Consider the following 26,540-nt stretch of genomic DNA (forward strand, 5'->3'; position numbering starts at 1 on the left):
CCTCGCTCGCCTCTCCTAAGATGGCGGCTTCAGGAGCCTGCCCGAGGCCAACATGGCGGCCCTCTCCCATGGTTCCTAGAGGCCGGCACCTGTTGCCTCCGTTTCAAGATGGCGGCCCCCTTCTCATGCTCGTCCAAGATGGCGGCCTCCCGTCTGTTTCCCGTCTCGCGAGGGTTTGGCCCCGCGGTCCAACGGTGGAGCGCTGCAGGGGCTCGGCTTGCAGCCGGCTCCGCCAGACGCCGGGACGGAACCTTGCCTGCGGGGAGGGGGGGGAACTCCCATGCGGATTGGCTCCTGCGGAGGCAGAGGCGGGACCTTACCTGAGAGAACCTCCCTGCGGATTGGCTCCTAGGGAGCCCAGGGGCGAGGCCTTACTTAGGGAATCCCGCCTGTTGATTGGCTCTTTCCAAGCCCGGGGCGTGACCAAAATTTTTCACTGAAAAGGCGCGAGTTAGGGTGGCCGTAGGGAACGGAGCTTCGAAGTGCCGGTGCGATGGCCGCGGCCGGGCGGGCTCGGGAGTGAGTAACTGGGGGTGGCCGTGTGCCTGGGGTCCCTCTCCTGCCGGGGGGGAAGGGGCGGCGCTGCGTCCTGTGAGGGGGTCCCTCTCCTGCCGGGCGGCGCTGCGTCCTGTGTGGGGGGGGTCCCTTTCCTGCCGGGAGGGAGAGGGGCAGGGGCAGGGGCGGCGCTGCGTCCTGTGGGGGGGGGTCCCTCTCCTGCCGGGAGGGGGAGGGGCAGGGGCAGGGGCAGGGGCGGCGCTGCGTCCTGTGGGGGGGGTCCCCTCCTGCCGGGGGGGGGGGCGGGGCTGGGTCTCTGCCTCCCTTGGGGACTGGGTTGGCTTCCGCCCTGTCCCGTTGTCTCCGCCGGGCGTGTGCTGCGTGACTGGGTCTCCCTGGCCGAGTTCTGGTAGGCGACGGATAATCTCTTCTTTTCATCAGGAGTAGGCACCACATTGCAGTTGGCTTTTCTATGGATCGGCAGCGAGACAGACAGACAGACGATAACGGCAGTTTCCCCTGTCTGTGTTTTAATCTCAATAAGGCGCTCGTGTCTCAATGTCTGGCTCATCCTCCACCAGCTGTGTGCTGCTCAGGTGGCAGGGCTCGTCCCTGTGCCTCTAAATCCATCCAAGGGCTCTGTGCCTACCCCTGAATGTCCGTGGCACACAGATATGGCTCTGATTGCCGTCTCTTGGGTCCAGCCTCCTTCATGGTGGCCGGAAAGTGAGGGTGACTGTTGGCTGCTGGATACAGACAGGGCAGGTCTAAAGGTCCCTCAGTGCTTGTGATTGTCTTGGAGCTGGGGTATGATGTAAGGTACGGACATGTGGGGTGCCCAGTGTGCTTCATCTCCCTGGGTAACTCCTTGGAGCTAGAGCTGGCAGCTTCACTGGAGGTTTTCTCTCTGTGAGCGAGTGATTCACCCTCCAGGGCCGGAAGAGAACCCAAAAGATCCAGGGAAGGAGATGGGGAAGACAGAGGAGCCATTTTGGGGGCCACCATCTCTGTGTTGAAAGCTGACATACCTCAAAGATGACTCCGCTGGTACTTCATCTTGTGGGTCCAGGGGGCTCAGCTATGGGAGGCAGGACTCAGTGGCCCAGCCCTCGTCCTCGCGAGGAGATCTGTCCATGACATTGCATCTGAAAGGCTACTCTAGAGGTTGACATGTATGGTAGAACTCCAGGCCTGAGAGAATCCAAGCAAGGAGACAGGGTTGGTGACCCTGTAGATGCCATCTACAGAATACCATTTGTAGTGGCTTGGTAAGATGGCTGGGGAGCTTGCAGGGGGTGAGGGAACAGGGAGGCTTGGGTTTCTGCCATTGGATGAACAAATTAGGGGTTTGGGCTTCTCGTGAGTTGGGCATGTCCCCTAGCCATGACCCTCTTGTTCCTCCCTGCAGTCTTCTGGCCCAGCTGGATGAGATGCTAGCTTTTGAGGGGCAGACCCGAGAGGAGCTGGAGGCAGAGCTGCCAGCCAAAGTCCTGGTGGAGCATGCGGTGGTGAGTGATGGGCCAGTGGGTCTGTGCCTTTGGGGACACCAGCTCTAATCCAGCTTCAGTGTGGGCATTGTCTGGCCCAGGCAAGGGGGGAATGGGACATAAGGTCTCTTCCCGCCCCTCCCTATCCTGGGAGCGCCTGCTATAATTTTCCTCCCATGGCTCCCCAGGCTACACGGAAGAAACAGAAGTTGATGTGCAGCCAGCTCCAAGTGGTCAGTTTCCTGCAGGAGTTCTTGGACCAGATGGACCCAGCCCCCTTTGACCAGAAAACTACAGAGGCAGCCATCCGTGAGTAGCCTGGACTTCTTCCCAGTTCTGGGAGGGCAGTGGAGGCCAGTGGGTTAGAGCAGGGGTGGCTCAAAGCGAGGACTCCTCAGTTTGATGCACTGCCTCTCCCCACTCCCCACCCCATGTCGCTGGTCCAGGGAGTGAGATGGTGCAAGCCAAGCAGCAGTGGAAGGAGCTGAAGGCTGGCTACCAACAAAGGGTAGAAGCCATCAAAGGGTCAGTGCCCTGCGTGCTGGCCCAGCTGGAGAAGGGACAGCACCTGGCACAGCGGCTGACAGAGGCTCTGGAGCGGTATGAGGCCCAGGTATGGTCCTGTCCTAGTTGTTTGTGAATGCGGGGATCCCACTTTGCCACCAGCTCCCCTTGGCCCTGGGGTGAGGGGCTCTGTAATTTCCATCTCTTAGCTGCCAAGAGGTTAAGGCCCTACTGCTGCCACACTCCCCTGTCCCCACAGAGACACCAGGCAGAGAAGGCAGCGAAGGACACACGGGAGAGACTGCAGAAGGAGCAGGTACTGACCCTAAGTCTGCAGGGGGGGGGGGGGGGTGGCAGCAGAGGGCACTAGGCCTCCTGGAGCCAGTCAGTGGGGAATGGGGGCAGGTGGCTGATGATGGGAGCAGTTGGGCTGGCCTGGGCGGCTATTGCTCCATCTTGTGGTTCTTTTTCTTCCCTGACCCCTGTGGTCCACCCTTCCAGGAGCAGCTGGAGAAGCAGGTGGCTGAGCTGCAGAGCCGTGTGGGGGCTCAGTGCCAAAAGCTGCACCAGCTGCAGGGGGAGCTCCAGAAGCAGGAGTGTGTGGCCACTGCCTGGAGGGAGAAGGTAGAGAGGTGAGAACTCTGAAGTCTCCAGCTCCCTCTGCTCTAATCACTAGCCAATCCTTCCCCTTCCCCCCACACCTCCAGTAGGGGATGGAGCCTAGACATCCTGCTGTCTCCCTCCCAGGAAATCTGCCCTTTGCCAGCTCTTGGAAACACTCCAAGGGGTCCGGCTGGTATCAGCCTCCGGTGACAAAGTGGAACTGGAGCTGACTCCTGGCCCCCAGCTGCTGGTGCCAGACTCCCAGCTGCAGACCCCTGGTCCCCAGCTGCTGAGGCTCACCTTGTGTTGGGCAGAGGATGGGAGCATCAGGGTACAGGTGAGTAATGGCCTTGGGGTGGGGAAGGAGGTGGGGTGCTGGCTGGGTCTGACTCAGGAAGTGTTGGGAGGGGCAAGACAGGCTGGTTGGGACCCAGAGGAATTGGGGAAGGCAGAATGGCTGGATCTGACCAGAAGGGGTGCGTATGTCTTCCTCTCTGCCCCACAGAGCCACAACCCCCTCTTCCCATCCCCCATGCCTTGCACTGACGTCCAGGGTACCATTCTGGAGATGCAGCATAGCTACAGCCAGCTGGCCCAGCTCCTGGCTGAGATCCAGGCCCTCCAGACCAGGTCTGTCTTGTGCATCCCCCCCATCTTGTAGGTTGCAGCACTGATTTTTCCACACACACACACACCCCAACTCCTTTCCCTGCAGGTTCCCCATTGACTGGCATCCCCAGGAACGCCAGCTCCGCTTCCTGCAGCCCGTGGCCATTTGGACGCTGGCAGTGGAGCCAGAATACCCGGCTGGCGGAAGTGTACGGCTATTGTCAGTGGAAGGGCAGCAAGGCCCCAGGGACCCTGCAGCCTGGAGGGTGAGTGGATGGGGTGGAGAACAACATGGACTGCAGGTTTGTCATAAGAGCACTAGCAGAGCTGGGAGGGGAACCCAGGGCCCTGTGGGCTAGGACTCCTGATATCTATCCTTTGTAGCCCTCCCTCTTTCTGTGCCTCAGTTTCCCTGCTATGAAATCAGCCTCCCCAGTCAAACCGCCTAACCTGCTTTTGTCTCCCCTCCCAGCCCCCCCAGGAGAGCCCATCCCTGCGTGACTGGCTGGAATACCTGAGCACTCTGGACATCTGAGCTCTGCATGGGGTCCCCAGAGCCCCTTGTGCGGGGGGGGGACTGTCACAACCTCCTCACCCAGCTGGGGCAGAGATCCTTGTTTGGGTCTGCTCTCTGGGCCTAACTAGCCTGCATGACCGCTTCTGCCCCAGACTGTGGGTGGTCCCTGCACTGCAGCTGTGGTGTGACCACTGCAATGAAATAAAGGGTCTCTAATAAAATGTGTGGTTGCCCCTTGGAAGGGGGCACCCTAGAGTCCAGCCCCTACCATCGATTTGCTTATGGAATCCACCCAAGGGAAAGCCATACAGCCTCCTCCAGCTCACCCCTCTGGCCCCTGTGCCCCCAGTCCAGATCATGGCCCATGGTCACCTGAGAGAGAGGCCCTAGGCCCCACGCTGCATGGGAAAGTCTGGCCCCAGGCAGTTCTCCATCTAGCCATGAGGTGGGGATCTTACCTTACTCAGTTACCTGCAATGGGGGCACTGGGTGAGCTCTGCCTATGCTCAGGTGGGTGGGGGAGCCCAGATCTGCCCCCCAGCTGCAGTGCCCCCTTCACTTCCCCCAAGGGGGGAGTAGGCGTTGCAGTGGAAGGGGGCAGAAAAAACTAGAAGGCTGGGGCAGCTTGATTTGAGATGGGGAGGGAGGCACTAGGAGCGAGGGATAAGGAGGGTGGGTGGGGGGGATGCAGAGGTGGGTGATCTGGAGCTAGGAGGGAATCTGGAGGAAGTGGGTGGTGGGGCTGCAGGCTTGGTGGGGTCTCTATGAACTGATGCCCCAGAGCTGAAATTGATCAGCTTTCTCCTGTTGGGAGTGGGGCATCAGCAGAACTGGGGCACATGCTGTGGGTTGGGAGGGAGGAGAAGTATCCTCCCAGGGAGCCTTCCTCGTATGGTGTTTGCAGTTGTTCCCCAGAGGTGGCTGCATCTCAGCCCCCGGTAAGCCCTCTCCCTCCGCACCCACCAATAAACCCTTTGCTGATGCTTCCTTGTTGTTGCTACAACTCAACAGCGGCAGCAGAGCTGAGGTTGGGGTGCTCAGCTGGTCAGAGTCCAGCAGGGACCTTGTTCTAGGGGTGGGGCAGGTGGGGGCCCCACTGCAGCCCCTCCTCTCAGTATAGTCCACATGGGGGCAGAGATAATGCATTTTGCCTGGCGGGTCCATCTACTGGCTGCTGCGTCTGGTGGGATGAGAGCGGCTGCCCCGCAGAAGGACTGAATTAGTCTTTGCTTCCACTTCAGCGATGCTTTTGTGCTGCTCTGGCCTGGCCTGCGCCTCAGGGGCCTGGGGCAGGGAAATGCAAGTGCAGGGCAGGAAACAAGCAAAGGAGGAAAGGAAAGAGAGAAACCCAAGCCCCAGGGAAAGAAAAGGAGGTGGCAAGAGGAGCGAGTGTGAGAATTGAGTGGTGAGCCCCAATCTGGAGGGCAGAGGACAGGCCAAGAGGAGAAGCGAGGGCTGGGAGGAGAATGAGGAAGAAACAAGCAGTGACTGCTAGCAGATAAGTGAGCACTGAACAGAAGAGAAGCAAGTGCTTGGCTGCGGGGAAGAAGCCAGGGGGGTTGGGGGCTGTGCATATTGGATACCGGGGGAGTGGGCAGGCGTAGCCTGCCCACGGCTACAAGGCCCCTCTCACGATGAGAGGGGACCCATTAAAAACAGCCCGGTCCCAAATAAATACGGGGGACAACGAAAGAAAAACCAGGAGCAGGAGTGAGGGTCAAAGGTTTAAAATAAGGGAGCCGGAGGGGGACACCGAGCAGAGGACCCCGGACAGCGCCCACCGTTCCTCAAAGGCGTCCAGGGAGTTGGTGGACGCCGCCCAGAGGAACTCTGCTCGGATTCGTGAGTGGAGGGAGGAACGGAAGTAGGCCCCACAGTCGCAGGTCGCCCCCCCTGCCAGCCTCCTCTTCCTGGTTTTGTAAATGGCCATTTTGGCCGTGGCCAGGAGGAGCCTGACGAGGAGGTCCCGCGACTTTGTGGGGCCACGGATAGGGTGTGAGAGGATGAGAAGGTGTGGGGAGAAGTGCAGCCAGAACCTCAAGAGGAGGTTCTGGAGGAGCCAGAAGAGGGGCTGCAGCCTGGCGCACTCGATGTAGATGTGCGCCAGGTTCTCCCTCGTGCCGCAAAAGGTACAGGTGTCTGGGATGGGGGTGAACCGCACCAGGTACACGCCCGTGCTCACCGCTCCGTGGAGGATTCTCCAGCTGATGTCCCCGGCGGGCCGCGGGACCAAGGTGGAGTAGAGGCCGGCCCACCGGGGCTCCCCACCCTCCGATGACGGCAAGAGGTCCCGCCATTTGTGATGGGGCGGGACACGGTGGGGAAGTGGAGCGTGTGAAGCACGAGCACGTACAGAAGATGTCGAGGCGCGGTTCGGAAGGGGACCGGCTGGAAAGTGTGCAGCCGGCTGAGGTGATGGGGGAGGGGGGCGGGCAGGATCGCGATGCCGGGGGCCCATGGAGAGGTCTGGAGGGCTAGGAGTGGGAGGGGGGCGGGGTGCACCCTCTCGCAGGACCCGGCCGAGGTAACTGTGAGCGGTGGAGGGCAGGGCAGCCTTCACCTCCCGGAGTACGCGACGGGGGGAGCGTAGGTCGGAGAGCCCCATGCGCCGGGCGAGCGCCGGGGCCTCCATCCAGTCCCCCCGCTCGTAGTCCAGGAGGTCTCCGACCCTGGTGATTCCACCTAGGACCAGCCTCCGGCGGGGGCTGTGGGGGAGGAGAGAGGAGTGATAGAAAACAGAAAAAGGTGCTTGAACCCCACCCCCCACCTTGGCCTTGGTAGCATCCCGCCCACCCCCCGCTGAGCAGCGAGCTGACCTGCTGGGGGAGGAGAAGGAAGAGGCCAGCGGGGCAGAAGGGTTGTATAGTATGAGAAAAGTGCTGGCTGGCCCCATGAGAAGGACTGGAGGGCAGGGAGGGAACAGGACGGGGGGCAGAGAAGAGAGAAAAAGCCCCAGTGCAGCCAGAAATGAGCCCTGGGATGGGGGCGAAGCAGGAGCATATGAGAGGTTTTTCCTCCCTCCTCCTGTCCCTCAGGAAAGGGGCAGAGCGGGGCAGGACTCCACCTGGCTGAGGAACTCGCACACCTCCAGCGGGGCAGAAAACGCTGGAGTCCTGGCTCACAGCCCCCTGCTCTAACCACCAATCCCCCAGCCCCTGGGGTGGGGACAAAACCCAGGAGTCCTGCCCCCTAGCCCCGCACATCAGTCAGCACCATTGTAAAAGCAGGTTTATTGTGTTACTTTCTCCTGTTTCCCCTGCCAGCCCCTGGGGTTCTTCATCCCCCTGGGTAACGTAACGTTGGTGTGGGGGGCAGCTCCAGGGCCCCCCGTTCCTCAGCACAGGGCTTCTGGCAATGACAAAGAGCATTAACGTCACACGGGGCAGCCAGGCAGGAGCAGGGCCCCTGCGTTCTCTTGCTGGGAGGGGGTGGGGGCCAGTACTCCTCGGTTTTCTCCCCAGCTGTGGGAGGGACGTGGGGGCCAGATCTGCTCTGGAGGGAGAGAGTAGAGCTGATTTCTGCTCCCCTGGGGCAGGAGCAGATAAGGCACTGGGGGGGATGGGCATGGTGCAAGGGCCCCTGAGTGAGCAACAGGCTGGTGGGGGTGGGGCTCCTGTGCCCCCAAGCACTAGTCACACTTCATGTTCTGCCTGTGATACCAACCACTTTGCACGTGTCACAGGAGCCACCTGACCTGCGTGTGCTCATCTCAGCCTTAGCACACTAGTCCCACAGGGTGAGCGCTGGCGAGTCCAGCCAGCCCCTTGCATGCGCCCAGCCCAGCCCAGGCCTGGCAGCAGCCCAGGCTCCAGTGCGGGGCTGAGCTGGGGCTCCTGGCTGAAAGCAGGTGAGCTCTGTGCCGTGCTCTGAGTCCGTCTGTTTGCCCACTGCATAGGTAGCACAGCCACCTGCCTCGCTGGGAGCTGTGGTGCACGAGGGGCAGGCCCAGTGGTTAGAGCTGGGGGCTACGCCTGGGCTCTCTCCTGGCCTTTGGGTGCCCAGGGCCCCCGGGGGAGGCGATACACACGTACTGCTTATTTGCCCGCCAGGGCCGCCTCAGCCCCGTTCTGGCGCTCACTGCCCTTCTGGGAGAGGTGGTTGGAGGCGCTGACAGCCGTGGCTGCTGCCTTGAAGCTGCGCTTGCGCTTGGCCACGTTCTGCTCTGGGTGGAAGATGATGACGTAGACCTTGGGCACGTAGAGCATCCCCAGGGAAACGGAGGCACTGAGACTCATGGACACCGTCAGCGTGGTTGTCTGGATGTAGATCTGCAGGAGGCAGAGAATGAGGCACTCGGGGGGGCTCCAGCAAGGGGCTCTGGGAGCCAGGATGCCTGGGTTCTATCCTGGGCTGGGGGAGGGGAGTGGGAGACTGAGCTAGAGCAGGGGGCTGGGATTTAGGGCTTCTGGGTTCCCCCCTTTCATGCTGAACCTTCTCATAGGCTTCTTTCCTGCCCCACCCCCAGCTCCCACCCAGGGGCTCCTCTTCACGCCCTTATCACCCTGGACTCCTGGGTCCCTGCTTTCTGGCTCCAGCACCTGGGGTCCCCCATGTCCCTTCCCACCAGTCTCCTGGGTCCCCTCCCAGCTCTCTGAGGCCCATCCCTAGGTTCCCCCCAGGCCCACTCACCTTTTCGGCAGACTGGGCAGTGCCAAAGAAGATGGGCACGAAGGCCAGCCAGACGATGCAGGTGGTGTACATGGTGAAGCCAATAGGCTTGGCCTCGTTGAAGGTCTCGGGCACGCCTCGGGCCTTGATGGCGTAAACGGTGCAGATGACCATGAGCAACAGGCTGTAGCCCAGGCAGCAGATGAGTGACAGGTCGGACATGTCGCACTTGAGCACCCCCCGGGCTGCCTCAGGGTTGGGGGCCCGCTGCTCCTCGTAGTCGATGACACTGTGGGGGGGGAGGGCCCCCAGCCAGGCCAGCGTCCCCACCAGCTGCACCGAGCTCAGGCTGAAGGTGATGGCCAGCTGGGATGTGGGGCTGATGAACCGGGGCGGCGTCACTGACTTCTTGCCCTGCTCGAAGATGCGGTAGATGCGGTTGGTCTTGGTGAGCAGGGCGGAGTAGCTGAGGGCCATGCCCAGCCCCAGGAAGAGGCGCCGGGCAGCACACACCAGCACGCCCGGCTCGGCGATCATAAGGAAGGTGATGGCATAGATCAGGAAGATGCCCATCAGCAGCACGTAGCTCAGCTCCCGCCCTGAGGCCCGGACGATGGGCGTGTCGTTGTGGCGCATGAAGGTGCCCACCACAAAGGTGGTGCCCACAATGCCGCAGATGGCCAGGCAGACAGGCAGCACAGCCCAGGGCGAGCTCCACTCCAGCTTGACGATGGGCGTGGGCCGGCAGGCCGTGCGGTTGGGACTGGGGCGCATGTCGAACGGGCAGGTCTCACAGGTGAACTCATCCAGCTGGTACCGGTAGCCATCGCAGAGTTCGCAGTGCCAGCAGCAGGCCACTCCCTTCACCATCTTCTTCCGCTCGCCCGGGCCGCAGGGCAGGCTGCAGACGGACGAGGGGATTTCCTGCTGGCCCCCAGACCACTGCATCTCCTCCATCTGCCAAGGGAGAGGGCAGGGAAGTGACTGACTCTGGAAAGGGACAGCTGGGCAATGGCCATGCATAACGCCCCCTGGGGATGCCTGGCCTGGGGCTGACTGCAGCCACCTCAGGGCCATGGCAGCTGAGGAAAAGCCACGGGTAACTGCAAAGGGACATCTTGTGTGGGGCTGACATGCAGCCAGTTCTGGGGTGAGGCGCCTGAGAACAGCCATGCACAATGCCCCTTGGGGATGTCTTGCCTAGGGCTGGGTAGTTAGGGAAAAGTTGTGCTTAACACTGCATGGCAGCAGCTCACCTGTTGCTGAGATGCAGCCACCTCTGGGGCATGGCAGCTGGGGAACAGCCCCACCAAGTGCTGCACAGGTACAACCTGTCTGGGGCTGACGTGCAGCTAGTCCTGGGGGGCAGGGCAGCTGGGGAGCAGCGTGTAACATTGCTCTGGAGTGGCTCCCCTGCTGCTGAGATGGACACACACACCCGGCATCCCCTCGTGCTCACATTCAGGCGCAGGTATTCGGTCCACTGCCCGATGACTTTGTACCCGGGGGCTGTGGTGTTGGTGAGCTGGTACTGGAAGATGTCATAGCGCCCGGGGGCATCTCCATTCTCGTTGAACATGACAGGAGTCCCAGCACTGCCTGTGGGGTGCGAATGGGGTAGAGGGGGCTGGACGCAGCCCTGCCGATGCCCCTCACTCCTGACCTGCAGCCCCTGTTCTCCTAGTTCTGGGCTCTGCCCCAGCCCTGCCAACGCCCCTCACTCCCAACCTGCAGCCCCCTGTTCCCCTAGTTCTGGGCTCTCCCCCAGGCCTGCCGGTGCCCCTCACTCCCAACCTGCAGCGCTCACCATTGAAGTTGATGCCGCGGATGTAACGCAGCAGGACGCGCCCATCCACAGGGTCCATTTGGTCGCAGAGGCCGGGGGCGCCAGGGCATAGGTCCAGGTGCATGTTGTGCAGGGCATAGGCCAAAGCGTAGACGGCGTCGATCACAAACTGCACCTTCCCCTCCTGCTCGTAGGTGGAGTCCCGCCCGATGCGCTCCTCGCCTGGGCAGAGACGGGCCTCAGGAGGGGGGGCACCAGCTGGCCCAGGGAGGCAGGGACTGGGGTGCTGGGCCTGGCCCCTGGAGGGGATGCCAGCTCCCTCTGGCCCCTGGCCAGGGAGTGGCTGGTTCAGAGGCAGGGAATGGGGCACTGGACTTCGCCCCACTCCAATCCCCATCTCATTCTCACATCTGGGGGGGTCCGGATGCCACCTGCCTGCTGTGATTCCCCCCAGGATTCCCCGAAAGAGCCAAGCAATGAGCTTTGAGTCAGCTGGGATTTACTGGAGGGGGGAGAGAAGGGGGCTGGGAGCTGGTCCCCTCGCCCCACCCAAAGCCCACGCCAGTCCACCCGAGAGATCTGCCCCAAAACTGCTGTCCCCGCCCTCAAGACACTGCTCCCCCACATCCGCCCCCCTCAGGCCTGAGGGAATCAATCCCCCTAAGCACTGGGCCCCCCAGTACCGGTGCATTTCCGAGCCGTCTCCTCAGCCTGCACCCCTGGGCGGGTGAGTTTGCACTTAAAATCGTCCTCCCAGAACTCGGCAAACCAGATATTGCGGCGATTGTTCTCCAGGGAGCGTGAGGTGAAATACTGGTCGAAGCCTGCGGCAGGGAGACGGGCGGTCAGCAGGGGCGCTGTACCGGGGGGGCGCTGGGCAGCAGGGGCTCTGTGCTGGGGACAGCACAAGGCACTGTGTCGCAGGGAGCGGGATGCCGTGGGGGCGTGGCCGGGGGTCCCCGTTACCATCAATGGACGCCCGTTTGGGCAGGATGGTGACGGCTCCTTCGGCCACTTCCTCCTGCTTGAGGATGGGCGAGATCTTGGCGCCCCAGCTATCGGAGCCGACCCAGAGGAAATGCCCCGTCAGGTTGGCGCGGCGTGTGGCCTCCAGCACCCGCCTGCAGGGGGCGACAAGACGCGTGGGGTGAGTCCGGCCTTCCCGGGCTGGGGCCTGGCGGTGGCAGGGGCCGGGGCTGCACTCACTTGATGTCGTCCTCGTTGGCGAAGATGATGATGCCGCGGGCGTTGGGTGTCTCCATCAGCCGCTTGACCAGCTTGTCGAACTCGCCGGCCTTGGGCTCCCGTGGGATCTTGAGGGACTGAGCGATGCAGACACCCCCTGGGGGCCCAGGGACCCCCCACCGTGGGGAGTTGAGCTGCTCTCCTGACCTGTGGGCCCCCCCCCGCCCTGCTGGCGCCCCTCACTCCCGACCTGCACCCCGCCAGCCCTGCCGGCGCCCCTCAGTCCCAACCCGCACCCCGCCAGCCCTGCCGGCGCCCCTCAGTCCCAACCCGCACCCCCTGCCCTGCCGGCGCCCCTCACTCCCAACCTGCACCCCGCCAGCCCTGCCGGCGCCCCTCAGTCCCAACCCGCACCCCCTGCCCTGCCGGCGCCCCTCACTCCCGACCACATCCCCTGAGCCCCCCACCCTGCCGGCACCCCGCACTCCCGACCGCAGCCCCTGAGCCCCCCCACCCTGCTGGCGCCCCTCACCCCCGACCCGCACCCCCCCGCCCTGCCAGTGCCCCTCACTCCCGACCTGCACCCCCCCCGCCCTGCTGGCGCCCCTCACTCCCGACCTGCACCCCCCCCGCCCTGCTGGCGCCCCTCACTCCCGACCTGCACCCCGCCAGCCCTGCCGGCGCCCCTCAGTCCCAACCCGCACCCCCTGCCCTGCCGGCACCTCGCACTCCCAACCGCAGCCCCTGAGCCCCCCCACCCTGCTGGTGCCCCTCACCCCCGACCAGCACCCCCCTGCCCTGCCGGCACCTCGCACTCCCAACCGCAGCCCCTGAGCCCCCCACCCTGCCGGCGCCCCTCACCCCCGACCCGCACCCCCCCGCCCTGCCAGTGCCCCTCACTCCTGGCCCGCAGCCCCTTCCTGAGGCCCATCTCTGCACCACTCTCCCCCAGCATAGGCAGTGAGCTCTATGGGTCCATGGTGCCTGGCCCAGGCCACCATTGCACAAGGCTGTATCTCTCCCCTGGCCCTGCCTGCCAGGCTCTGCCCTGCTGTGTCCCCCACCCCCACCTGCTGTCCCTGACTGATTTAAAACAGCCTGGGGGTCCCCGAGACCTTGACTGGCAGCACATTAGGGCACAGCAGCTTCCCGCCTGCTCTGCATTGCTGCCAGCACGTCCCTGCTCCTGGGGGAACCGGGGGGGGGGGTTCAGCGCCCGGCCCCCCCCATGCCCGAGTGCCCCTGTGGCAATCGGAGCAGCATGTGGGGACACCCCCTCCCACGCCCCGGAGCCTGCACCCAGCACCCCTCGGAGCCCACATCCCTCCCAGAGCCTGAGGCCGTGTGGGGAGAGAGGTCCTGTTGTGGAGGGGTCCGGGCTCTGCCAAGCTGCCGCTCCTCCCCGACCCACAGCTCCCGCCCAGCCCTGGCCGCCTGCAGCCCCTCACCGGCCTCGCGGGAGATCTGGGCGAAGGCCTCCACCCCGCTCTCGCCGTAGGTGCCCTCCGAGGCCAGCGTGGAGACGTAGTTCCAGCCCAGCGCCTTGACCACGTCCACCATGGCCTGCGCCTGGTAGGAGTCCGGGGGCACCACGCGGGAGAAGTAGTCGTAGCGGTTGTTGTCGCTGAGCTCGGGCGCAGTGGAGGCGTAGCTGATCTGGGGGATCTGGGGGGCAGGAGATCGATGGGCTCCCCACGGAGTGCCTGGCCCCTGCACAGAGCCTGCTGCTGGGGGCTCCATGGGGCAGGGCACCCGGACTCGTCAGCAGAGACGCAGTAGCTAGGGACGGACTTGGTGGCGGAGGCAGGGATAGAGTCCAGGGGTCCTGGCTCCCAGCCTCTCCACCCACAAGACCCCACTGCTCTCCCAGCACCAGCATGGAGCCCAGGACTCCTGGCTGCCAGCCCCCCAGCTCTAAATACAAGACCCCACTCCCTTCCCAGAGGCCGGGATAGAACCTAGGAGTCTGGTCTAGCGTAGGAGGGTCCCTGCTACCCCCTACTGGTGGGGTTGAGCACTGCTCCATGTGTGGGGCTGGGACAGCCCCCCTCCTGCTGACACCCCCATGCATCCGGGGGGTAGGCTCATTTCCTGCCATGGCCCCAATCACCTCGGAGCTCCCCTGTTATGATGCTAAGGGTTAGCCAGCAGCCTGGGAGTGAAAGGGTTAACCTTCTTAACCAGGTGGGGTTGGCCTATAGGAATGCAGGTAAGAATTAAATTTTGGCTCCTCCCTCTTTTGTTTTTTGGTCTTTTTTTCTTTTTTCCAGCCATAAAAGAGACACACAAAATATTTCCCTCCAAAAACAGGCCCTCCAATTTTCTGTAAGTCGGGTAAAGTTTAACTAAATCCGTTCTGCTGTATTGTTCTATGGCTTGGGAAGGGGGATCTGATGTCTGAGCACTTTTTAAAAATGTGTTTTTTTCCTCTCCTTGTAACTAAGTTTTAGGCCCATGGTGGAGACTCCCCATGTGTTTTACTTTGTGACTCTGCCATCTCGTGCTGAGGCTTTGGCACACCAATATTGCTGTAATAATAAAAGTTTTCTCTCTTTCTTTTTGTTAACCTGGTATTGGCTAATGTTTGTCTCCTGGTTTTTACTTCTGGGGCTGAGATTTCCCACGTCGTCTCTCCCTGGTTTCCTTGTTAGTACTTGGGTGGTGGCAGCAAATGTTATCCCCAAATTCTCAGTGGTTTTAGGATTTTGGGAGGGGAGTTTATACCAAACCCTGGTAGATGAGGTTTTGGAGGTACTTTTGCTGGCCCCCACTTCTGCATTTGTCTTGCTAGAGTGGGGAAGGAGCCATGACATCCCCAGTCACAGAGCATTGGATGCTGCAAGGAATTGTGGGTAGTCATGGCCTAGCCCAGGGGCTGCCTTGGATTTGTATCCCCCTGTGGGAGGGGGCCCCAGGTCCGCCCAGCAGTTAGTGAGCCGGATGACGGACTGGTGTGCCAGTGGGTCGGGGCAACCAACTGCCTATCATATACTGTACAGCATGTCCCAGAGCCAGGGAGAACCCAGGAGTCCTGGCTCCCATCCCGCCCCCCATAACCACGAGGCCCCACTCTCCTCCCAGAGCTGGGGAGAAGCACTGTGACTGGGGTACTTTGGGGATACATTTGCTTCGATCCACCCCTCCAGGGGACCCCAACCACAGGGAAAGGACACCCCAGCACCCCCCCGGGGCCACTCACAGCAAAGAGCCGCAGGACGTTGGCCACCATGATGGAGACAGAGCTGGCCGAGGCGCCCACAACAGCCACCACCCGCTCGGGCCGGGTGAGGACGGGGGGCCGACCGTCGGCGCAGCGCACATCAGAGGTGTCCTTCTGGATCAGGGCCTGGACGAAGGTCAGTGACTGCTCCAGGGCGTAGGTGTCCCGGGAGCAGGTGTCCAGGATGCGGGCGCCCAAGGTCAGGTTGGGGAGCAGCTGGGGGTCGGCGTTGATATGGTCCATGGCGTAGAGCATCGCCTCCATGCGGTGGATCCCCTTCTCCTTCTTCACCTCGCCGCACGGCACCCCAGCCGGGCCCCGGGCATGCACCGGAAAGAGCCCCCCCAGCGTCACATCCCCCTCAATCCTGATGGAGAAGGGCTGAGTGCCCTGCTGGGCCCCTGCGCCCCAGCCCCACAGCAGCAGCAGCAGCAGGAGGTGCCGTCGGCTGGGGGGCCATGGCCACCCCATGGCTGGGCTGGCCACAAGCACCTCAGGGCCTAGAGGGGGAAGGAAGGTGGGGAAAAGGGGCTAGCTGCCAGCTGGGGGCCCGGGGGCCGGCTCTCTCCCATGCAGGCCTGTGACACCCTGGTGGCCCAGACCCCCAGGCAGGCGTTCAGTGTTGCCACCCAGCTGCTCCACAAGCACTAGCCAGAGGGAGACCCTCCCACCATCCCCGAGAGTCCAAAATGCCAGGATGGGCAACTGGTCTAGCATGGAGCATTCGCCATCCACCCTCAAGTCCTCCATCTGTCTGTCCATCCTTACACCTGACATCCATCCGTCTGTCCATCCTTCTGTATGTCCATCCACCCACCCACCATCTGTCCGTCCGTCCATCCATCCACCCACCATCTGTTCATCCATCCATCCATCTGTTCATCCATCCATCCATCCCCATGTTTCCCGTCCATCCATGCACCCACCCACCACCCATCTATCCATCCATGCCCCCACGTTCCATCAGTCCATCCCCCCACTGCAATCCACCTCCCCGCCCTCCACCCATCCACCCATCCATCCATCCATCATCCATCCATCCCACCACCACCCTTCCATCCATCCATCCACCTGCCTTCTGTCCATCCCACTGCCACCCTTCCATCCATCCACCCCCCTTCCATCCATCCATCCTCCTGCCTTCTGTCCATCCCCCTGCCACCCTTCCTTCCATCCGTCTCTCCATCCATCCATACACCTACACTCACACCATCCTTCCCTCCCGCCCACGCACCCGGCGGCTGTGGTGTGAGTTGTCGCTGTGGCCTTTCTCCCCACCTCCCTGTCCCCCCGTCCACCTGCCTGTCAATGGCTCTTTCAGTCCCCCTCCCCCTTCTTCCTTTCCTATCACTCCCACCTGCCCTGTCCCCAGACTGAACCCCCAGGCTCCCAGTTCGACCCCCTGAACCCCAAAACATCTCCCGCAGTGTGACCCACTGAACCCCCAATCATTTCCCCCGTTCAACCCCCAACCCCCAAACAGCTCCAATTGGACCCCCTGATCCCCAAACATCTCTCCTAGTTTGGCCCCCGAACGCCCAAATCTCTCCCAGTTTGTCTCCCCCGCGATTGAGCCTCTGACTCCTGTTGTCTTCCTGGACCAAGCCCCGGTGCCCCAGTCCCCAACGTCTGCCCTGGATCGACTCCTTGAGCCCCACACGTCTGTCCTGGATCATTCCCCTCGCCCTCCTAACCCCCCACCTCCCCAGATCAACCACCTGAGCCCTCCAACCCCCAGTGCTTCTCTGGGCTTGACCCCAGAGCCCCCAGACCTCTGCCCTAGACTGTCCTTCCCACCCTCCAGGGTCTCCTGACTCTGCCTTCTAAGCCCTCAACATTCCCCTTGGCCTGGCCCTTTGAACCCCCAACTTCTCCCCAACTCCACCCCCTGAATCCCCAACATCTGCCCAGATTGACCCCCTGAATCACTTGATGTCTCTCCCCCAACTGACTGAACCCCCCAAAACCCCAGGCCTCCAGCTCAATCCTTTAAATCACAGCACATCCCCCTGGACTAAACCCCGGAGCCTCCCAGGTCTCCCATCTCACCCCTCCCCTCCCCAGTGGACCCCAGATGCCCACCTCCCTCATGTCTGCCCTGCCAGAGTGACCCCCAACCTCGCCCCCTTGTCCCCAATGACATCTCCTTCAGATCAGCCCCTTGCCCCCGACTCCTCCCCAAAGTGACCCACAGCTCCCCCATGTCCTCCTTGGGTCTGTGCCCCAACATCTCCCTAGATCAACCCCAGCCCCCTAAAGTCAGTCCTAGGTTGACCCCCCCCGATTCCCCTTTCACAGCTTACCTGGACGTGGTCTCTCTGGACTCCTGGGTTCTCTCCCCAGTCGCCGGCTGCATTGCCAGCTGGCCCCAGGCTGCAGTGCCCCCAGGGGAGGCGAGCTGGGGTCCCCCGCTTGAGCCCTCGTTCACCCCGTCTATCCCCAGCTCCTGGCTGAGCTGGGAACAGCTGGGAGCTGCCAGGCGGGGGGGGGAGGGGGAGAGGGAGGGGAGGGTCGAGAGGGCTGGCAGAGGGCAGGCAGGGATGAGTTGCAGGGCTATGGGAAGCGTATTCGTTCCTCTACCGACTGGCACCTGCCTTCTCCTGCTTCAGCCCTGCGCTCTGGCCAGCCAGCCTCTGCACTGCCTGGCTCTGCCCGTCCCCTGTCCCCCCGGCCCTGCCCTGCCCTGCCCGTCCCTCTGCTCTGCCTCTCCCCTGCCTCCTCCAGCCCTGCCCGTCCCCTGCCTCCCCCTGCCCTGGTGCTGGATGGGAAACTGTGCCCCTAGAGGGGCCAAGCCCTGTGCCCCATTCCCTGCCCCTCTGCCCAGCCAGTTTCCCAGCCCAAAGGGCCCATCTAACAGACTCCGAACCCTGGGGATCCTCCATTCAATGGGGCAGGGAGACCGGATTGTCCCGGGAGTGTTTGTCCTTCTAAGAAGTGAGCTGAGAACCCTACCACCTCTTTTCACATGAGAATGGGGCCTAGTGGCTGGGGGTGGGGCTGGGAGCCAGGACTCCTGGGTTCTCTCCCTAGCACTGGAGATGAGACTCCTTGGACTGCAGATCATTGCTTCTGACAGGCAGAGAGAGGGGCTGGGACGCCCCAGAGCTGAGTGCTCCATGCCCCACACCCAGGGGCTCCTTCTTGGGCATGGGGCGGAGCAGGGCAGCCATGGAAAGAGCTGTGGGCTGGCTCCCATCTGCTCTGTGCTGCTCAGTGCTCCAGGCCCTGGGGTGGTTCTAGCCTGGGCTGGGGCATGGGGGGCAGGTTCCTCTCCATTTCTGAGCCATTGGTCCTGGGGGTGGGGGTGGATGTGGGTCTGAGCCTGGGGAGGTGGTGCGGGGGGACTGGCTGGGCTCGAGGGCCTGAGGGATGGTGATGGCATCAGAGCTGCCCCCCCCCGCCACGGCCGGGCACATCACTCCACAAACACCAGCTGTTCGGGACAGCGCAGAGCAAACGAGCCATTGCGTTAATTCACCACTTAGAGCAGGGAGTGCAGGCGGTCATCCGCCCGGGGCTGCTGCCAGCTCCAGCCACTAATCCTAGGAATCCAGCCGCCCCTCCCGACGCGCCCTGGAGCATCCACGTCCGTCCATCCATCTGTCCGTCCCCACCGCCGCCCCTCCCAACGCGCCCCGGAGCATCCACGTCCATCCATCCATCCGTCTGTCCCCACCGCCGCCCCTCCCGACGCACCCCGGAGCATCCACGTCCGTCCATCCATCCGTCCGTCCCCACCGCCGCCCCTCCCGACGCGCCCCGGAGCATCCACGTCCGTCCATCCATCCGTCCGTCCCCACCGCCGCCCCTCCCCACGCGCCGCGGAGCATCAACTTCTGTCTGTCCATCCATCCGTCCATCCCCACCGCCGCCCCTCCCCACGCGCCCCGGAGCATCGACGTCTGTCCGTCCGTCCCCACCACTGCCTCCAGCCGCCCTTCCCCACGTGCCCCGGAGCATCCATGTCCATCCCCACCACCACCTCCATCCGCCCCTCCCCACACCCCAGCATCTATCTGTCCCACCCACGTCCACTGTAAATTGATGGCTGGAGGGGTGTGTATTGGAATAAGTAGATCTGGCCCATTAAGTCCAATAGATCAATGGCCCATTGACCCCCCCAGGGTCTGGCCCCCATTAGTTTACCCAATGTCCACGTTTCCCCCAGCTAACCCCACCCCCTGCATCCTGTAGCCCCCCGCCCCTCCCCCCCCACCTCTCCTCTCCCTCCCTCCTGCAGTTAAAAACTTCCCCTGAATTACAGGAAAGCTGGGCACTGTGCAGTGGTTGCAGACGGGGGTCAGCCGGGGGTACCGGCCAGCCTCCGGCAGGGATTTGGCTGCATTAGCAGGGGAAGAAGACCGTTGCCTGGCTGTGCCGCTGGGGGGGTCCGGATTAGGGGAGAGAGATGGGAATTAGGAGCAAGAGTGGAAGTGAAATGATGCCCCCGATTCTAATCATGGGCCTAATTCCAACAGCCATTAGTCCTTATTAAACAGGATTGGCTGCTAAAGCCCCTGAGACACGTATCCCTGCCCTCTGCAGAGCTGGTCTGGCTCTGTCTGCCCAGCCGCATCCCTCGAGGGGCCCCTCTCCAGCCAGCCCCACCCAGCCTGTCTATCCCCATCCATTCCCTCCGTCTCCACCCCCCTCCCACCTGTCCCTCTCTCCCAGGCACTCCCCTCTTGCTACCTGGTGCCCGGGTCTGTTCTGGGGCCTGGGGGAGGGGAACTGGGCTTGCCAGACCCCCAGGTCTGGTTCAGGGCTGCAAGCAGGAGGCAGAGAGCTGAGGCTGTCTGAGCCCATCGGGCCATAGGAGTGGGCGGCCCATGGAGATGCACCCCGGCTCCTCCAGCCCCCACCGCAGGTGACTCAATGCCCTGGGTCAGTCTCAGCCTCGAGAGACCCATTAGGTACGGCTGCTGGGCCCCTCCCCTCACTGAAGGCTTTTAGGCCTCTGTACAGATCAGCTCTGGCAGGTGGGGCCCTCTGCCTCCAGGCTCTCTGTGCCAAGCCAGAGCTGTGCGCTCAGCAGCCATGCATGCCCCAGGTAATCCCCTCCATCTCCCCTCAGGATGTCCCAGGGGATTACGGTCCTGTGTGGCCTGGAGGAGAAATACCGCTGAGCATAATCCTGTTGCTCTTCCCCAGCCCGAGCTCGCTGGCCTCCTCCCCAGCCTTGCTGCCCTCACTGGGCTCGGCTTCCCCCATCCCCAGCAGTGAGAGGGAAACTAAGGGCATGCAGGGAGGCAAAGAACCTGAGAATCAGGAATTCCACCACCCCTCCACTAACCACTAGACCCCAATCCCCGAGCCAGGAAGAGAACCCAGGCATCCTGGCTCCATCCCCTCTGCACTAACCACTCCCCATGCCTCTCCCCGAGCCAGGAAGAGAACCCAGGCGTCCTGGCTCCATCCCCTCTGCACTAACCACTCCCCATGCCTCTCCCCGAGCCAGGAAGAGAACCCAGGCATCCTGGCTCCATCCCCTCTGCACTAACCACTCCCCATGCCTCTCCCCGAGCCAGGAAGAGAACCCAGGCGTCCTGGCTCCAGCATCTTCCCTGCACTACCCATTACATCCCACTCCCCAAAACTTGGAAGAAAACTCAGGCGTCCTGGCTCCTAGCTTGGGATCCTGAGCTGGGACACCCCCTTTCCCTCAAAGCACTGATGCCTTTAGCTATATCCCTGGTGGGCTCTGCCCTGGGCCTGGCAAGGATGGTGACTCCAGTGGGGATGGACTGCCATCTCCTGGGGAAAGGCTCGAACTGCTGCTTCAAGCTCCCTCTGAGGGCAGGTGACAAGGGCTCCCCTCTACAGGGATCTGCCTGTGCTAGCTTACCGTCCCCACTGTGTCCCACGAACTTGGAGACTCCCTGCCAGAGTCACCACCTTCCAGCCAGCCCAAACCCTCTCGCCTGCCTCGGGCTAGCTCAGTGCTGCTCTCCCAGCCTGGCTTGGCGGCTATGAGATGGCAAATCCTCCACTTTTCCAGAAAGCTTTTTCCAATCCCCAGGCCTGCATCAGCCAACGAACTCATTAGTGACAGGCTCAAAGCTGACTGAGAGAAGTTACAAGAGGAGCTCCTGAAACCAGGCCTCCTGAGAGTGCACGAAATTCCAGGTTCATAAGAGCAATGTTGGAAAAAATAATCAGAGGGGTTGAAATTAGTCACCGCCACTCACGACTGTGATCCTGGCCTCATGATGCACCAGTTCTCAGAGAACCTCGGTTCAATGCTCCGCAGCAGAAAAAAATAAAAGTCTCATGAACCGTCGGAAAAAGGATAAAAAATACGACGCATGTATGAATCTGTGGGCTGCCCACATCTCCTGGAGGGTAACTCCATCAGTGGCCATCAGCCAAGATGCTCAAGGATGCAACACCATGCTCTGGATACCAGTAAATCTCTGATGGCCAGAAGCCAGGAATGGAAGCTGGAGGATGTCTCCAGAATTGCCCTGTTCTGTATTCTCCCCCAAGAGCTTGGCCATGGGCCTCGTTTGCAGGAAGTTGGGTGATGTCTCCTGATCTGACCCAGCTTCTCTAACATTCTGAAGGCTCTTGTCTGCGTCTCACTTTTCCTTCAGGCACTATATCTTGTCCTGACTTTCTCTGCAAAATTAAAGAACCTTTGGCGGTTTCGATTCCGGCCTGGCCCACCCGTGAAGCTGCTTAGATGCAGCTTCCCATCTCCTTTGCATTCTCTCGAATGAAACAGCCTGGGCTCCTCCAGTCTCCCTGCTCAGGCATTGACTTCAGGCCTGGAGCTTTTCTGTGGCTCTTCTCAGCATCTTTTCCAGGTGCTGTGGGAGAGGATCCTGGTCTCTGGTCATGTGGTGGATGGGGCAGATCTTGACGGGGGGGCCAGCTGCCACATGGCTGTACAAATCTGGGAGAGTGAGGGGCTTGGGGCTCACAGGGTGGCTGGTGTTGATTTTCAATGTCTTGGAGTAGTGGGGAAAGCCCAGAAGACATCAAATGTTTGGACCATTTTTAAAAAGGGTTGACTGGAGTAATTCCATGCCTGTCCTCAGGAACTGAGCTGGGGCAAGCTAAGGGAGCAGCAGGCACAGGACGTAACAAAAGGAAGGTGACAATGATTCCTCTATTTTTTCCCATCCATGTGCAGAATAAAATTTGCACTGGGGCATGTGTGGATGTGCACCACCCATGGAAACCCATTCTACCAGCTGCTGCTAGCTGTGGTTGCTCTGCTAATCAGCTGGGCAGCATTTGGATCTCCCCTGGGTGGCTGCCCAGCTGCACAGCTTACAGGCAACACTGGAGGGTGAGGGTGATGTTACTAATGTCAGTTAATGTGTAATATGCCCATCCATGTTGGAGACTGGGGTAAGGGCTCTCTCTCACTGTGCAGCACCTGACACCCTGGGGCCCTGACCTCAGATGTTCATGCTTCTACTGCTATGTAGCAAGCTTTCCATCAGTTGCAAAGTTGAGCATATGGGTGCCGGGTTCTTCACTGCTCCCTGTAGCTGCGTTGCTGATGTACCCTGCAGATTCGGGGCAGGGAAAGCCTTCTCCTTCACATCAGGCCAGCAGGAGGGATTTTTGGGGGATCGCCCCTCTCGATTCCTTCCATACACCATTGGTCTCCCCACTTCTCCAACTGCTCAGTCTCCTGAGGGTGGACCCTCCCATCGCTTGATTCATCCTGCTGTCTGTGAAACCCCCGTGCCAAATTGCCATTACACACCAGTCTCGCTTCTGCTGTCAGCCCTGGATCAGGGCCTGTCGCAGCTAGCTGTGCTTGAGAGCCCTCTAAAAATCTCATGTCCGAGTCCCTCACAGTCTGTATCCTGGCACAGCCCAGGGTAGCAGGGTGAGGCCGCGACTAGGGAAACTGAGGCAGTGGGCAGGTGGAAGTTGAGTGGGGTTTGAAGTCAGATCATAAGAGCGGCCACACTGGGTCAGTCTAAGGGGCCACCTAGCCCAGTATCCTGTCTCCCAACAGGGGCCAGTGCCAAGTCTCTAGGGAATGAACAGATCCCTCCCGCTGCCTGCTCCCAGCTTCTAGCAAGCAGGTGCTAGGGGCACGGTCCCTGCCCAGCAGCCACCCATGGCCCTGTCCTCCCGGAACGTATCTAGCTCTTGTCCTGAGCCCTGCTACAGTCCTAGCCTGAACGACGTGCTCCGGGGAGGAGGTCCGCAGCTTGCCAGGGTGTTGTGCGAAGAAATACAGCCTCGTGCGTCTCAACCCTCCTGCCTCTTCATTTCCTTGGGAGACCCCCAGCCCCAGCTCACACCGGAGCCAGGCGGGGTGCGCTGACCTCGACCCCACCCACTCAGCTACTCCTCCCCTTTGCCTTGCTCCTGCCTTCCGGGCCCTCCCTGACTTCTTCAACTTGCCTCTGGCCCCTCCCGGCCGCTTCAGCCTAGGAGTTCTGGCCCCGCCCCCTACTTCCCCCTGAGCGTTCTGACCCCGCCCCCTTCCTCCAGAGCGTTCTCACCCCGGCCCGGCTCCGCCCCGCGCTTCCTCCTGAGCGTTCTGACCCCGCCCCTTCTCCGCCCCCTGCTTCCTGCTGTGCGTTCTGACCCGGCCCCTGTGACGTTAGTTTCCGGTTGTTTGCGCCTGCTGTAAAGTGAGGGCGGCGTGGAGCGAGAGCGAGCGGGTGAGTTGTGGGGATTAGAGTGGGGCTGGGGCCGGAACACGTGGATCTGTGGTGGCTGAGGGAGAGGTAACTGCGGGGCGGTTGGGGGTCACGCGAGAGGGGCTTGGCGTGGGCAGGGGATGCACAGCGGGGGAGATGTGTGGGAGGTGGAGGGGTTCTCCGTTGTATGAGATCAGCTGTGGGGAGGGACTTGTGGGACCCGCGTGAGATTGGGGGCAGGGAGGAAGAGGATGTGTAGGGGGGAGAGCTGGGGGAGCCAGACCCTGTGGTGGGAATGCTGCAGACAGGGTGTCTGAAAGAGTCTGTGGGATGGGGTGGCAGGGACGGAGTACAGGGGAAATATGGGGGCTGTAGGATGGGGAATGGGGAGATATGGAGACAGGGTTGGAATGGGGGAAATACAGGGGGTGGAGCATGGGGTGGGACATGCAGGGGTTATGGGGCTGGCTGAGTGGTGATAAGGAAGTTGGGGCAGGCTGAGGCTGGATCTAACGTCTCTCGGTTGGCAGAGGGCAGCCCCCGGGATGCCAGAGGAGCTTCAGGGTTTGCCAGGTGCTGAGCAGGGGACAGACAAGGAGGGAAGCCCTCTGGGGGCTGGGCAGGAGGCAGGCGAGGAGGGGAGACCCCCACCAGATGCCCCGGGCCCTCCTCGGGGTAAGATCGTGCCAGGCATCCTGTACCTGGGACACATCCCACCCCGCTTCCGGCCACGGCATGTCCGCAACTTGCTCAGCGTCCATGGAGAGGTCGGCCGCATCTTCCTGCAGCCTGAGGGTGAGTGCTCTGGGAGGTTTTCCCCTGGCGGTCAGAGCCAGGGTGCGGGAGGGTGCTGTAGTGTAGGGAGCGAGGGGGGCGGTGGTGCTCTCCACCGCACCCCAGGGTCAGGCGCTGAGGGGAGCAGGGGGCACAGGGGTCTGTAACCAACATCCTCTGAGCCTTGGTACTAAATATGCCTTGGTGGTTTTCATCCATTGTTTGGGGTATGAGCTGAAGTGTCCCAGTAAAATCCTGTCTTCAGCGGGAATTGCTGGTCTCAGTTGGACATTGGGCTTCTCTTAATTTCTTGGCTCAAAAGATACATTGCGGTGTTACGCGTGGCTGTTTCCCAGCTGTCCCGCCCCAGAGGTGGCTGCATGTCAGTGCTGGGAGGGCCTCTTGGTGGAGGAGGCTTGTGGGAGAGGCACAGCTGGGTCTCTCCGTCCCTTAGAGCGGTTTGTCCGGAGGAGGAAGAAGAAAGCAGGCACCAAGGCCAAGAGCTACACGGAGGGCTGGGTGGAGTTCAGGGACAAGCGTGTGGCAAAGCTCGTGGCTGCCAGTCTGCACAACACACCCATGGGCACCCGCCGGAGAAGCAGCTTCCACTACGACCTGTGGAACATAAAGGTACCGGTGTGCAAAGGGGTGGGGGCTGGCGGATAGAGCTGGGCGCACTGGGAGCTCGGACTCCTGGGTTCTCTCCCTGGCTCTGGGTGGGGAGCAGGGTCCAGTGGCTAGAGCTGGGGTGAGGGGCTGGGAGGCAGGACTCCTGGGTTCTCTCCCTGGCTCTGGGTGGGGAGCAGGGCCTGAGAGGCAGGACTCCTGGGTCCTCTCCCCAGCCCAGCGTGAGGAATGAGGCGCAGCAGGTCAGAGGCAGTGAGGCACCCGTCTGTCTGTCTGTCCCTGCAGTACCTGCACCGCTTCAAGTGGCCCCACCTGAGCGAGCGGCTCGCCTACGAGCGCCAGGTCCGCCAGCAGCGCCTGCGGGCTGAGATCTCCCAAGCCAAGCGGGAGACCAGCTTCTACCTGCGCAGCGTGGAGACCAGCCAGCGCTTCGCCCGCCGTGCTGCCGCCGCGCCCCCCAGCGAGGAGCAGAAGAGCTGGGCCTTCGCCCAGCGCCCCACGGAGGAGGAGCTCCACCGGCGCAAGGCGGGCAGGAGCGGGCGGCGGCTCCAGGGGCAGCTGGCCAAGGCCCAGGAGATCCAGCTGAAAGCCCAAACCAGCCGCTCCCTGCTGGCCAAGATCTTTAGCACTGCGAACGCTGCCCCCGCGGAGGCGCCGGGGGGCCCAGATCTGTTGTGAGGACACCTGGTGCTGGGGGGTGCCGGGTGCAGGGGACTGGGCAGCGGGTGCTCTCCACTGGCAGGCCAGGCTGGGCACTGGGGGGGGCACCATGCTCTGGAAAATGGGCTGAGAGGGCTGCTGGGTTCTCTCCTGGCTCTGGGAGGGTAGGGGAGTCCAGTGGGTTTGAGCAGGGCTTGCTGGGAGCTAGGACACCTGGGTTCCCTGCTTGGCTGGGTACGAGGGGGAGTGTGGGCTAGTGGTGGAAGGGAAAGGGATGCTGGGAGGCAGGACTCCTGGCAGATGCTCACCACAGCTTGGGGGAGCTGGCATTTTGGGGCTCCAGCATCCTGGCCTGGGGATAGCAGCTTGGGGGCAGTGGGGTGATGCACTGGGGTGGATGTGAACCAAAGCAGGACTCCATGCGAGAGCTTGGGGAGCCCAGATTAATTTGGAGGGGGTTGGGGAGTGGAGGGGGCAGGTTGAGTGCCCTGTTTGTCCCCCACACACACTGGCCCCCCCCACAGCTGCTCGTTTTGTAGCTGCGTTAGACCAGTTGTTGACTCAGTTGATCCTGGCATCTCCCATTGGGCCAGTCCCTCCCACGCTGCCCCAGCCGTGCTCAGCCGCTGGGTCCCCCGGGGCGCTCGGACGGCCAGGCTGGGTTTGATTTGGCCTCTTGTCTGTCCGGAAGACGAGAGCAGGGCTGGCAACTGCAAAGCCCCTTTGTAGCACAGCGGTCGGCTCAGCTGCTGGGTTTGTTCTGTCTCCAGGTGTCTGACAGGAGCTGGCACCAGGTGCCTCACTGGTCCTCCCCATTGACTGATTAAACAAAGCAGAGTGCTGGGCCGCA

General features: G+C 62.2%; 3 protein-coding genes across 3 annotated transcripts; 2 read left to right on the plus strand and 1 right to left on the minus strand.

Moving 5' to 3' along the window:
• Positions 1–429: 429 nt before the first annotated feature.
• ZWINT (ZW10 interacting kinetochore protein) lies at positions 430–4,497 on the plus strand. Its single transcript, XM_075017527.1, has 10 exons — positions 430–519; positions 1,904–2,003; positions 2,171–2,291; positions 2,429–2,595; positions 2,746–2,802; positions 2,988–3,118; positions 3,234–3,426; positions 3,595–3,719; positions 3,805–3,964; positions 4,171–4,497. Exons 1-10 carry the CDS (start codon positions 494–496, stop codon positions 4,231–4,233), a joined length of 1,143 nt encoding a protein of 380 aa, XP_074873628.1. The 5' UTR covers positions 430–493; the 3' UTR covers positions 4,234–4,497.
• Positions 4,498–7,432: 2,935 nt separating this feature from the next.
• Positions 7,433–15,485, minus strand: LOC142025031 (metabotropic glutamate receptor 6-like). The gene is made up of 10 exons (XM_075017406.1): positions 14,994–15,485; positions 13,243–13,459; positions 11,816–11,951; positions 11,576–11,730; positions 11,293–11,433; positions 10,631–10,831; positions 10,283–10,422; positions 8,845–9,780; positions 8,247–8,483; positions 7,433–7,563 (listed from the first exon to the last, which is right to left on the minus strand). Exons 1-9 carry the CDS (start codon positions 15,483–15,485, stop codon positions 8,250–8,252), a joined length of 2,652 nt encoding a protein of 883 aa, XP_074873507.1. The 3' UTR covers positions 7,433–7,563; positions 8,247–8,249.
• Positions 15,486–23,616: 8,131 nt separating this feature from the next.
• Positions 23,617–26,540, plus strand: ABT1 (activator of basal transcription 1). The gene is made up of 4 exons (XM_075017563.1): positions 23,617–23,650; positions 24,160–24,424; positions 24,858–25,033; positions 25,316–26,540. Exons 2-4 carry the CDS (start codon positions 24,175–24,177, stop codon positions 25,706–25,708), a joined length of 819 nt encoding a protein of 272 aa, XP_074873664.1. The 5' UTR covers positions 23,617–23,650; positions 24,160–24,174; the 3' UTR covers positions 25,709–26,540.

Source organism: Carettochelys insculpta, chromosome 22, assembly GCF_033958435.1.
Source record: "Carettochelys insculpta isolate YL-2023 chromosome 22, ASM3395843v1, whole genome shotgun sequence".
Lineage (NCBI taxonomy): Eukaryota > Metazoa > Chordata > Testudines > Carettochelyidae > Carettochelys > Carettochelys insculpta.